The sequence below is a fragment of the Vidua macroura genome, chromosome 6, assembly GCF_024509145.1.
Source record: "Vidua macroura isolate BioBank_ID:100142 chromosome 6, ASM2450914v1, whole genome shotgun sequence".
Lineage (NCBI taxonomy): Eukaryota > Metazoa > Chordata > Aves > Passeriformes > Viduidae > Vidua > Vidua macroura.
Window position 1 is genome coordinate 26,543,089 of NC_071576.1, and position 13,075 is coordinate 26,556,163.

The following is a 13,075-nucleotide window of genomic DNA, read 5'->3' on the forward strand; positions in this document are numbered from 1 at the left end:
ATTCATCCCAGGTAGCCTCAGTAATACAGACTGTCACCTTCCAGCCAATTGGCAGGAAAGCATTTGGGGAGAACCCGCATCCTCTTTCCCTATGAAGCAGCCAACCACCACCACAATCCACAATGGGTTCACAGAGACAAAAGAGAAGGCTACCTATGACATAATTTGATTTACAGCCTTTCCTGGAAGATCTCAGCTGTGTAAATCCTTATGAACATCCATATGAAATGCAACATTGTCCCTCTGGAAAAGGAACAATAGTTCTGACCCCTGCTTCTCTCAGGTGTTGAGGAGTAAGCCCTTGTAAAAGAGCTGGCCAAGGTTCAGGTTGCTTATGCCAATGCTTGGTAAAAAGGCTGTGGTCTAATGACACAAAAATTCATATTTTATCAGCTTGGAAATGTAAAATCACCCAAAAATTACTAGCTCAGTTAAAGTATTTTAACAAAGCAAGAACTTGTTCAGCTACATAATTCCTTTACTCAAGGATAGATATAAAATAAAAGACAGAAGAATAGTGGCAGTTTTATGAATATTATTCTGTATGAAACATCAATTTAAGGTTATACACATTTAGAAGCTTAAATGAATCATCCTGTACATGAGAGATTACTTGATTACTTTGGATTTGCCTGGGTTTTTGAAAGCTTCTGCTTAGTTGAAGAAAATTTTGCTTCAAAATATGATGAGTCAGACATTATTGTCAAGGCACTGGTTTTGCCAATAAAAAGCCCTGTACCAGAAAGGTACTAAACAGTACTAAAACTGTTTTCTTTCTATCTGTACTTAAATTATCACACAAAATATTTCAGCTAATTCTGAGTCTGACACAGTACTACAGTCAACAAAGTTTTTCTTCTCAGTTACCACAGTCACAACTTTTATACCCTTCAGCAGATCCCTTTCTTCTTGTTTCTTCAACAAAGTTTCAGTACAAGTAAGTCCCATTCAATAGTCCATATTCAGACTCTCCTTTTGGCAATGCTAGTTTCTGCTTCTACACTTATTTTAAACCGTCTTTCTCTTTCCTTTTATTCCTCCACTCTAAAATGGTGTGTAGAATTATGATGTCATCTTTCAAATCCTTCCTGAAGATACTTTTGGTTACAATGATAGCTATGTCTGTGCACAGTCTAGATGATGTCTGTAACATCAAAATTACATAACCTATAAAGCAAGGTATTAAAAACTAGAAAATGGAGGAACTTGAAATTCCTAACTGTGCTAAAAGACACAAATTTTCCTTCCTCTTGCTTCCTTTTTATGTTCTTTTCATTGTTACATCAACATAGCTTGTTTTGATTAGCTTGGAAATTCTTAATGAATGTTTTCAATCCTTTATTTGGATAACAATGAATATCAAAAGAACTCAGTCATGTTTCACATGCTCCAGTAAAAGCACTAAAAGACAGGCTTATTCCTCACAAAACCAAAATTATGTCTATTGATTTACAGAAGGATTTTGTAAATACCACTACCCTTTTCATCTCATTGGCCAACTCATACATGGTTCAAATTCCCACCAAAGAAGCTGACAGATCAAGACTACTGTAATTTCATATACTTAAATACCTAAAGCTAAGCAAAATTATAACTGCAATTAATTTTTTCTAGTATGGCAGAATTAACAGCATTATTTGTACTTAAGACTGAGATGACAGTATCTTTAGTCTAGGCTTCCAAAGTTTCCAAAGATTCAGAATTGAAATGTCACATGAATGCTTTTAAACTGTTCAGCTGTTAGGCACAATAATAGTATTTATGTATAGATAGCATTTTAAATATTCAACAATATAAGACTATGCCTCAGTGGCAACATATCAGAGCCTTCTGTTCTAATTACAGGAAAGCACTTCCCTATTACCATCTTTGAGGTAGTCAATGGTGAACTGCAGACTTGATGTAATACTCTTCAGCACAGAAATACATTGCAGGATATTATAAAGCATCGTTTTCACCAGTAAAAGGTAACAACTATTTAACTGTGCCCAAGACTATCCAGTTGTTCTGAACAGAAGAGACTAACACATTCAGCTGAAACTGCAAAGAATTAAGGTGGCAGATGGTAATTACTGATACTGGAAGTAAGCCTGGGTAAAGGTGGTTACAACTTCAGTTTAATGTCTCATCTTTGAGGTGTTGCACTCATGAAATAAAACTCTCTCATATTTAGATGGGAATGTGGCTCATTATGGACACATTAGAGGAAAAAAATACTTCTTCTAAAGCACAAATATAAACTTTTCTTGTACATTTCTTTTCCAAAAAAAGACTTGATTAAGCCATGAGACGATAGACCAGAATGGCATGTGTATCACCAGATGAAAAGCCCTTTCCATATGTCTGTACATCAGAGATGAAAGTCTTATTTCCATTTCATTATTTTTTCAATAATTTGAAATTATTACTGAATAAGTAATGGATATTTATTTGACATTTTATTTCACAGTATTACAAACATGAGACATAGGATTTAATCCACAAGCTTGATCCTGAGTTTTTGCATGTAGAAAAATAGAAAAAGGGATACTGTAAGTTAAATAAACAAATCCAGTTTAAGATGTAAAGTTTTAAAATTCTGCTGCAATCTAAGTAACTCCAGCAAGATAAGTAAAATGATCTCTCCAGCATAGGTTATTCCTGCCCTTCCACTAGAAGCAAGTGAAGGAGAAGAGAATGAATGCCAGTTACATATGCCATTTGACAACTTCAAAGCACTACCCATTACAATAATATATGTAATACTCCAATTGCATATATTGGTCACCAGTTTTCCAAGTGCTTATGTAAGTAAAAATATTAGATTCTGAAATCATGGTCTCTGTTATCAGTTGATAATATTTAAATCTGTCTCAGTAATAAACTTCCCTGTTTTTAAAAAATACTGGTATGTTGCTTTTAATATTACAGCCCATGCACCACACTCATGAAATACAGAATTGATAAAAGACACTGAGGAAAAGAAAACTATCTACTCACAAGTATGATATTTCTCTGCACTAATCACAAAGATGCCAAAACACTTCATTTATATAGTCCTTTTACATCAAAGTATTAATCTAAATGTGGTAGTCATAGCAGCCTGATTAGATGGCCAGGACAAGCTACAAGTCTGAAGTAAAAAAGAAAAGACTGTTACAATTCTCTAAACTTTGCTCTGCCGTGTTGTCCATTTCACAAATTTGTCTTCATATGAAAAGACTGAGCAAGATATAATTGTTCTGAGCTGTGGTGTTTAGTCCAACACCTACGAGGTCTGAGACCAGTGTCACTATAAAACTCTCTGTGAAGCAACATTCCCAGAATCCCAAACAGTGATCAATACTAAACAGCTTCACCAAGTTTTCAATTTTTAAATGAAAATCATTTTTCTATGTACTGAAGACTGTTTGTCTAGAATGATTGTAAAAGCTGTAAAATTATATGCAACTAAGTGGGAAATGATCCTGGAAGCATGAGATGTTTAATTACATATCAAGAAGAAATTACACAGGTTTTCTTTTTCCCTTTATACAAAGGTTTGTTTAACCACTAAAAAATTCTGTTCCTGAGCAACCTACTATTTCTGTGTCTTTTCTTTAGGTTTATTTTGTTAAATGTGGGTTTTTTTACCTCTTCCTCCATATAGGATATTCTTCAAATCCTGACTGCTTCTGTCATTAACCCACTGACTTTTTACAGTTAACACGTTCTTCCCAACACTGCTTTTTACCTAGAACTGAGTCAGATTTCAATGTTCTGTGTATTAAGTCCAGTGTCTTAACCAGTTACATGCTTAATTTTCTGAAGCTGGAATGGGAAACAAGAAGTGTTTTTCAGTAATAAAGCAATTATTCTGGAAATAAACATGTCCAGAAGTACAAACTGTGTGTGTATTGGTTTGTTTTTTTTTTTTTTGCAGAGTATACCATTCTTCTTTTGACCTACCAGCCTTTAAGTCCTGATGTTATATTCTGAACTGTTAGCAAAACAACCCAAAAAACTTAATTCAAACATTTACTTGCAGAACAAAGATATCCAGATCTCAAAAATCATAGTAATGAACTAACTGTACAAATGCATGCTGGGAGCAGAAAATGCAAGTGACACTAAGAATATTATTCCATACAATGTTCAGTGAAGGAGAATGTGTACAATGGGCAAATGCTATTAAGACTTGTATGCTTTTAAAGGACATCAGTTACAAGACAAATCTGCAGGTTCTTCAGAAAGCAATGAACTTTTTCAGCAAACTATGAATTAAATAGATCAGGGTAATATTCAGGTATTTACACTCACAGCCACTAGATATGAAAGTAAATCATGTTGTTTTTCAATACCACTCTTTACTGTTTATTTAAAGCAATACTGTTCCAGTAGTCCTTTTGTGATGGAGAAGTGACCTGATTTAAGAGATCACTTACAAAACAAGTGGTCTCAGACATCTTCAGAAGGTAAAAAAATGAAAAATACACACATATATTAAATCATTCCTCCTATTTTCCAGATATTTTGAATATTATTTTGATTTCCATCAAAAGAAAACATATACTGTAGCTAAGCGTCTCAAGATTCAGAAGGACAGTCTAGTATTTTATGTCTCATGTACTACTTATATTGTTAGATCAGTACTTGTTGGAATGTGTCATTTTTAAAGGCTTCTCAATGGAGTAAGAAGGCAAAACTTTATATCCTTCAATTTAAACTGAATACAGTCATCAATCCTTCATTTATAAAAATGACTGAAAAACAGTTTTAGTAAATACTTAGAGACTTCACTGTTTTCCTAAGATTTTACAGAGGACGCAATATATTAGAAGAGCTTAGGTATCAGAAATGTTTAAAATCAATTCTAAATCTTCTACGGCAATCACTCTAAGCCACTATGAAACTTACATACAAAAAAAGAGAAAAATTTCCTAAGCAAAATCTGAATTCTTTACTACAAATGTTGACAATATATTTCTAGAGCTCAGAACATCCCTTCCCCCCTCCCACTCTTCACTTTTCTCATTAAAGATGCCACAGTGCTACGAAAACATGTTTTAAAAAGTCCTAAGGGAAAAGTTTCCTAGGGTCTTTGAAATTCCTCCTTTTCCTATTTCTTTACTGATTTCTAACACCAACACTGTTTCTGTAGTTTCTCAAAAAAGGCAAAAATAAAAATACCCTCTAGGTATAATCTTTCGATTTTCTATTACACTTCTCAGGCTCTTTTTGGTTTTTGAAACAAATACAAACTGAAATGTGCAGTTATATTATTAACTGTATTTTAGTTTTAGTTAATCTTTTAGTGTGAAGAAATAGATGGTATTCAACTGTTCTACTGCACATACTTACAAGAATCACTGAAATAACCTGCAAATATTTTTAGTTTGATCTCTTTTTTTAGTCTACTTCTTTTAAAATTTACCTGTAGGCACAAACAAACAAACAAAAAACCAAGCCAAACCAAATAAACAAAAAAAGTATTTCTTCAGTTTCCTATCTCTATGATAAAAAGCACAGGGCAAGGAGCTATCCCCTATCTACATGAGAAATTTACTGCAATATAAACCCTGCCTCCATTTCTCCCTTTTCAAGCAAATATTTGAATATAATCATTCTAAGCAAGGGATTCCACAATTTTCATCACAAAAATCCAGCTGGATTTTAGAATACTTGTTACATGATAATTTTGATTAAGCTGTTAAACATTTGGCCACATTGACTTAGATGAGTCAAAATATTCAGAGATGTGGGATCATATTACCAGCAGGCTAAAAACAGCTTTGGGCTAGTCTGTTTAGTTTAACAGATCCCATTACAAAATCAAGTGTTGTTCCACCACCTACTTCCTAAAGGAGGAGCTGTATGGCCTAGAAGCACTTTCCATCATGCAAGTGATGAGGGATATCAGTTCAAATTCCGTCTCCTGTCTCCTCAAATTATGCTTCCCTGTATTTTTTGTTTCATTTTTCTCCTTGATTCTTCCTCCATCTCTAAGACCATTCTTGCTATGAAGAATTATAGTAAGAAATCACCAGAACTTCTAATATAATCATAGCCAAGAGTCACTCAACAAACTACTCTTTTGGAAGCACTGAATACCAATGCTAAGAATTGTCTAGCATCAGAACCAGAAAATCCACTCGGCACAACCATCTCTGATGTTTCCAGAAAAAGAAGCCATGAATTTTTCTAAACATTTCAGGCAGATGTGTGCCAAGATACTGAGTTACTGGATTGTTCTCCTGCATGCTCTCACTTAAGAAACAACTCTACTTATGATTGATGGTGATGAAAGGTCATGGACCCTAAACCATTGTGTGCAGTATCCCTACACTGCTTGCATCAATTTGAATAAACATGGTCTGTATTTAAAATGCTCTTACATACTCTAGGTTTGGCAACTGGTAACTACTATAGCCCTTTTTAATAATTAATATCCACAAAATTATGACAGGTGTCAATAACTTACTCTTAAAGTACTCGTATTCAACACAAGCACTATTATGGACAACTTAAACTTGGAGCAAAAAGATTTGTGGAAAGGCATATGACCTTCTTCCTACTACAATGGCCATCCCCTAATTAAGCAATGCATCTGATAGTCATTAACAGGAATGAGATAATGAATCACTTTCTCTCTTCTTTGTTAATTTGCTGTAACCAAGCGGCTAATGGATGTCAGAGCTGAGTGATTGCACTGATTATAGTGATTTATAGTTGCAACAAAACAATTTAAAAGCGTTCTGATTATTCATGTTAAAGATGCTTTATGTTTTGTTTACTAAATGTTTTATGTTCCCCCTCATGCCCCTCTACACACAATAAGACAGGTCTTGCTGGAAAACTTGAAAGTTCTAAGATTTTTTTTTTTTATTGTTTCAGAGTAAGGCATTTCATTTTGTTTATAAAAAAAAGTTTACCCAGTAGAAATGAAAAGCCTTAGGGTGGAAAGAAAACTTCAGTGGTGCCTAGTTCAAAAGAAGACGGAAATAAGAGGAAATAAGGCAAACTTCAAGCCACTTACCTTAGGGCTCCCAGTCCCTTCCTCATTCTCTGCAGACACATCAGTAGCCAGTATCTCTGCTTTGATGATATCCAGAGCCCTAAGAATCCAGCTGTGTTGCCGTTTGATTTGCCTCTGTAGTTCCTTCCATTGACTTGCAATCATCTGCAGCATGTCCTTCAGTCCTTCTCCAAAATGAAGGGGGAAAAATAAAAGCTGTAAACTCAACAGCATCTTTAAATATTTATTCAAATAATTAGCAGGATATTTAAAATAATAAATGCAACAAGAGTTTTAATGTGTTTTCTCATCAATAAATCTAAGCTTTAGTATTGTTCTTCCTGGAAAACAATGCTATAGAGACAAACACTTCTTTTAGCCATCATGTTAAATTTTGATTGAGTTTCAGCTGACAATTTCAAGAGAAAAATTCTACATAAACTGTCATTTCTCTGCAGTAGGGAACACTGCAGAGAAATCTCTCCCTCTAATATCATCTTTGTCTTGAAACATTTTGTAACCCTCCAAAGACATTTTCTTTACCTTCATTTCCTTTAAATATTTCCTGTAATTTACACATTACCTTTACTTACATCTGTGATGACATGCACTAGCCTCCTTAGCTATGGCTGCTCTATCTTTTTGGAACTATACATAGAAGTCAGTAATTTCCTATGGCTTTCACGTTACACAGATATGTCTGATGCTGTGAAACAATAGAGGCACACATATAACATGATGAGAAAACAGCATAGCAAAGAATAACTTCAACCTGGATGAAAAGCATGTTAAGTAGGCCAAAATTAAGATGGCATTCCATAGCAGTATATGCTGATTAAAACCCTATTAGCAGACAAGTCACGCAAACATCTAAAAATATAGGAGGTGGTAGGGATAAAGGGAAATCAGAATGTCTCTCTCCCTCCTCTCAATTTAAGGCCTCTGAAGAAACAGACAAGCCTAACCAAAGGGAAAAGGTATTTTTAATTTTAATCTAGTCCTCATAAATATATTTAAATCAATGTAAGAATTAGTTTAAGTGGTAAAATAAAGCTTTACCAATGCAATTACTCATGCAGCCTATGTAAATACATATATATATTTGAAATCCTAGTTCATTATCTTAATATTATTTCCATAGCACCTACATCAAAGAATATGTCAGTGTGAAGTTTTCAGTGATGTGATTTCAATTGAAACTCAGTCGAACAGCAAGACCAAAATAAAATGAGCAGACTATTTGCAGGCAGTATTTCATTTTATAAGTATCACTGCATTGTATGCAGTATATGAAACATTTATAAATCCTGAAGGTCAATCTGATAATGTAAATATTAATAATACATAAGGAAGTGAATATATGCAGTAATTTACAGCAATGCTTCTTCATTCTTTAATAGTCTGGAGACATAAAGACTTGCAATATTTCAGAAGGATTTACCTGATTTGTGAGATACAATAAGCTCAAGAAGTTGGCGTCCTTCCTCTACCACTGCTTCCTTCAAAGCACAGTGGCTATCTACATTCAACTTAAAACTCTGCAGAAATAAAAGAAAAAAAAGAGAGAGGGGGAAAAATCTCAGCATCAGACATTGAAGACGCAGTTATCATAAAACACACATACAAAATTACTTGCTGTTTTTTATCAAGAACCACATCCCAATTCACCCAATAGCCAAACTAATCTGTGATACTAAAAGCTATTGATATTTTGGATCTGGGCTCAAAATGTTTCCATTAGATCAGCAAAGTGCATCTGTGTTGAAACAGCTGACAAATCTAGACATTCATTAGGTTTTATGAAAAGTCACAACCCGTAGGCTATATCTGGAGTAACAGTGTTCTATAAAATACACTAAATTTATGCCACCACATATGAGCTCTGTTTTTTTCAGAGTTCTTTGAAATGTTGGTGATAGCAATATTTATGAAACCATAAAAAAATTACAACATTGAATATATTTGCCTTATGTGCACTTATACAAATCTATTAATATTGTGTTCCTGAGTTAACTCTCATATCCATTTTCAAACATATCAGATTGCTTTAGATCTCTGCATTCTTAATTTGTAAAGCAACTATTTTTCAACCTTTTTTCCCCTAATATTTTTAGTAGTCTGCAAAGGATCTCTATTTCAACAGTCAATAAAATATTTTATTTCTTTTTTTATTATTATTTTATTTTTACAAATTGCATTAATATCTAGTAATAAAGGAACTGGAAACCTGATCTACTATATGTTATGCCATTTAATACACCAAAGATAACTCAGATAAATTTTTTAATCATATTCCAGACCTTCTCACTATACTTGCCTGTAAGAAACAGAAACAAAATACAATAGAGAAAAGGATACTCGCTGTATTTAATCATAAATTGTGTGCAGACCTAAAACGCATACAGGCAACATATTTTCTCTTTGAAATGTCTACAGATTAAATGGAAACAATATTTGACCACTTGGAAAAAAAGAGGTTTTCCTTCTCTTGGGAATAAGTTAACTGACAGAGATGAAAGGAGACTTTGCAAGTGCACATTCTGGTTTTTATAAAACTTTATACTTCTTCAAATGGTAGTGACCATGCTAGAAATGGAGTGATAGGTAGCACAGAATACTCAAGAGCCCTCAATTCTTAAGGAAGCAACCATTTTCTTTCTTTCCTAACCCTTGCAGTCAGGTTGATTGGCATAGCAAAAAAAAAAAATATTGCCAGAAAAGTAATAAAATAAGGTACTTCTACTATAATTTTTCATGCTTGAAAAAGGTATATTGCTCAGACAGAGTCTTAACAGTTTTTCAGGCAGCATTGTACCTGACAGTGACAGAATGTTTTTGAGAATTTTCCATTTGAATAAAGAGCAATAAACAGAAATTTTGCTACCTTTAGCATTTTTACTAGCCCATTTCTCCTTGTAGGGACATCTGAATACACTGTTTTGTACCAGCTCCTGAACAACTGGGCCAGTCAAGAGAAGTTAAAAAGGAAAAAAAGATGCCTAGTTTATGTCTGTCCCTTTCTTAAATCTAGAGTTTTATGAACCCAAATCTACAAGTTCTTTTTCTTTCATAAGAGCATGTCTGAACAAGCACTGACAATATTTAATTTACTGTTTACTTAAAACAGGCTTGCACTGAATAGTTTGTAATCATGCACTTCACAGGAAATGCACTATGCGTGTGCCTCACACAGCAAAGAGAACCTAAAGGACCTGAGAGTAGGTTGTGTAATTTCATATAATTGAAGTTGAGTATAGATGCAGCTGGATGTGGCAGTGTCTCAAGATGATGTGGATGTGTTTGATAGGAAAATTGGAAAAGATGAGGTATTCTCTTTCATTAGGAAAAAAAAAAGACACTTGCTGTCCTAGAAAAGATTCATTTAACATAACGCACCAGATACCACAATACAGCTTGATTTTCAGGTGCACCTATTAACCAGTAATAATGTTAAACTGAAGAAGCAAAATAAGATGAATAAAGATGGGGCCAAACTTTTGGTTTCTGACTAGCAATATTCTCCTTGTGCAAAAATCTTATTTTATGGATAAATTATGAGTGACACAAATGTCATGAACATGCATGAAATTTAGCAGAAATAAACTTTTCCCAGCAGAGAGGCAGCATGTCATGGTTTAACCCTAGCCAGAAACTCAGCATGACACACAGCCTCTCACTCCCCACTCAGTGGGATGGGGAAAAGAATCAGAAGGGTAAAAGCAAGAAAATTTGTGGGTTAAGATAAAGACAGTTTTATAGGAAAAGCAAAAGCTGTCCACACAAAAGCAAAATGAGAAATTCATTCACCGCTTCCCATGGTTCAGCCATCCCCAGGAAAGCAGGGCTTCATCACATGTAATGGTGACTTGGGAAGACAAATGCTGTAACTCCAAACATCCCCCCCCCTTCCGCCTTCTTCCCCCAAATTTAGGTACTAAGCATATGTCATATGGTATGGAATACCTCTTTGGTCACTCAGCGTCAGCTGTCACAGCTGTGTCTGTATCCAACTCCTTGTGCAGCCCCTGCCTACTTGCTGGTGGCTTGGTACAAGGAGCAGAAAAAGCCTTGGCTCTATGCAAGTACTGCTCAGCAGTAGCTGAAACATCCGTGTATTATCAATACAAATCTATAACTTGGCCCCATACTACCTACAAGGAAGAAAATTAACCCATCCAAAATCAGCACACATTAAAAGGAGAGAACCATTCATAAATAAACAGAAGCAAATATTGTTGATGTAGTGCAGTGTGAGTTTTGGATTTAGAATTATATATGTATATACAATTTCTAGTCATTTCCTATGGAAAAAGAACTGGTCAAGGAACAGTGGAAGGAATAGCCTTCAAACAATGCTCAAGGTTTCTCATACCTGAGGGGCTGAAAATGTGTGACACATGAAAAAGACAAGAGTTGAAGATGTAACAAGTAATACCTGTATATACAATGGAGAAATGCAAATTTGCACAGCTAAAGATAAAATCAGACCAAATATTTGGAATGAAGGAAGACCTTCAAACACAGAGGTCCCCTCCCATCCTGGATATTTCCTGTTCCCTACCGTTTACTTATGGCATTTGGAAAATTGTAACTCTAACAGCGTGTGACCCAGGTACTCTGCTCCCCTCCTCCTCTGATCTTTCCTGATAATGAATAGAGCCTTTGCATGTGAAGAGAGGAAAGAAGAGGAGGGAAGTCAATTAATCAAAGCCATTTTTCCAGGCACATTTGCAGCTATAGAGCAGTCTAAATATCACACGAGCACGTATACATTATGGAAAATGCATGTGCATTGGCCTGACAGCAGCTTTTTAAACAACACATTAATGTCATCCCTAGAACTACAGTGTATAAAATGTAGCTTACAAACTGCAACAAGCAAAATTTCCTTACAAAGTTCTCTTCACTTTTTGTGATCACTATGTACCTATATATAACTATAAAGTGCTCTTATTTAGCAAGAAAGGAAAAGTGACGTAGGAATCATGCAGTTTTGGAAAAGCTACACGACTATAATAAATGTAATTAAAATACCAATGGTGTAAATACAAGGCACCAGGAATGCTATCTTCTGCTGATGGCATGGGGCAAAGGAGCCCAGCCTTCACAAAATGAAGGCATCCTCTGACTTTCAGGCAACTTATTGATCCAGAAAATTACAATAGTACAGAACATCCATGGGTTAAAAAAGCAGCACCTCCTGACCTGTGCTGGACTCTGAACACATTAAAAATAAAACAGCACTTTCCAGAATATAATAATCTCTTCCTTTTATGTTACTTTTCTGTACAAGTGGGGATAAAAAAAATTGTGTGAAAAAAAATTTTATTTTAAGTTCTTCATAGGATTTATTTGATGGTTGTAGCTACTTAAATTTAGGAAGCTTCTATTGCATAGGTATCCTACACTGTGTACACATATTGAGCTCTGACATGCAACATTTCCCCCTCTGTTCTTAGAAAATCTTTATAATTTGGTAAAACACCTGGGTCTTTACCTATTCATATCTGCAGTAAGGACAGATAACTAGAATTTGTTTGTTTGTTTGTTTCCAGAGGCACAGAGACTTACTATAAGTATGATTTTTTTTTTTTTACCAGTTTTTTTTTCACCAGAGTTTTTTACATCATAATGTATCAGTTGACTGTTTCTAGTGTGCTATCTCTGAAATGCAAATCAGCAACTAGGTATCATGTGAACCTACAACACACACATTAATATAGGTTAGTTTGGATGACACAGAAGTTTACACCTGTTGTCAGATTAAGACAATGTATTAAAAGAAATATCTTAATTTTCTCAGTTCAGTACACTCAGAATGTGTGGCACACTGGGGTACCCCTGAAAGAGAACTTTCTTTAGGTTAATTTTTTTATATTTTTAAATACCTTTATGAATAATATTTCTGTTTCTAGAGTATTTTTTAGCGCAATAGTACAGACAATTAAAAATTATCTGTCTTGGATTCTATGGTTTCAGAATGTGAAAAAGGAAGATTAATTTTAAATTTCCTAATAGTGTTTTTGAGAAATTTACACTACTGAAATATGGACTTCTATATTTTCATATAGTTGCACATATAATTTGGCTAAGAATATAGCA

At 34.5% G+C, this 13,075-nt stretch overlaps 1 protein-coding gene across 1 annotated transcript in view; it reads right to left on the bottom strand.

The window, feature by feature from the left end:
* The window catches only part of AKAP6 (A-kinase anchoring protein 6), a 214,325-nt gene that overhangs the window by 131,120 nt on the left and 70,130 nt on the right, over positions 1–13,075 (bottom strand). The window contains exons 5-6 of the mRNA XM_053981199.1: positions 8,415–8,511; positions 6,995–7,158 (exon numbers count right to left, since the gene is read on the bottom strand). Coding sequence (XP_053837174.1) covers positions 6,995–7,158; positions 8,415–8,511 — 261 coding nt within the window. The remainder of the gene's footprint in view (positions 1–6,994; positions 7,159–8,414; positions 8,512–13,075) is intronic.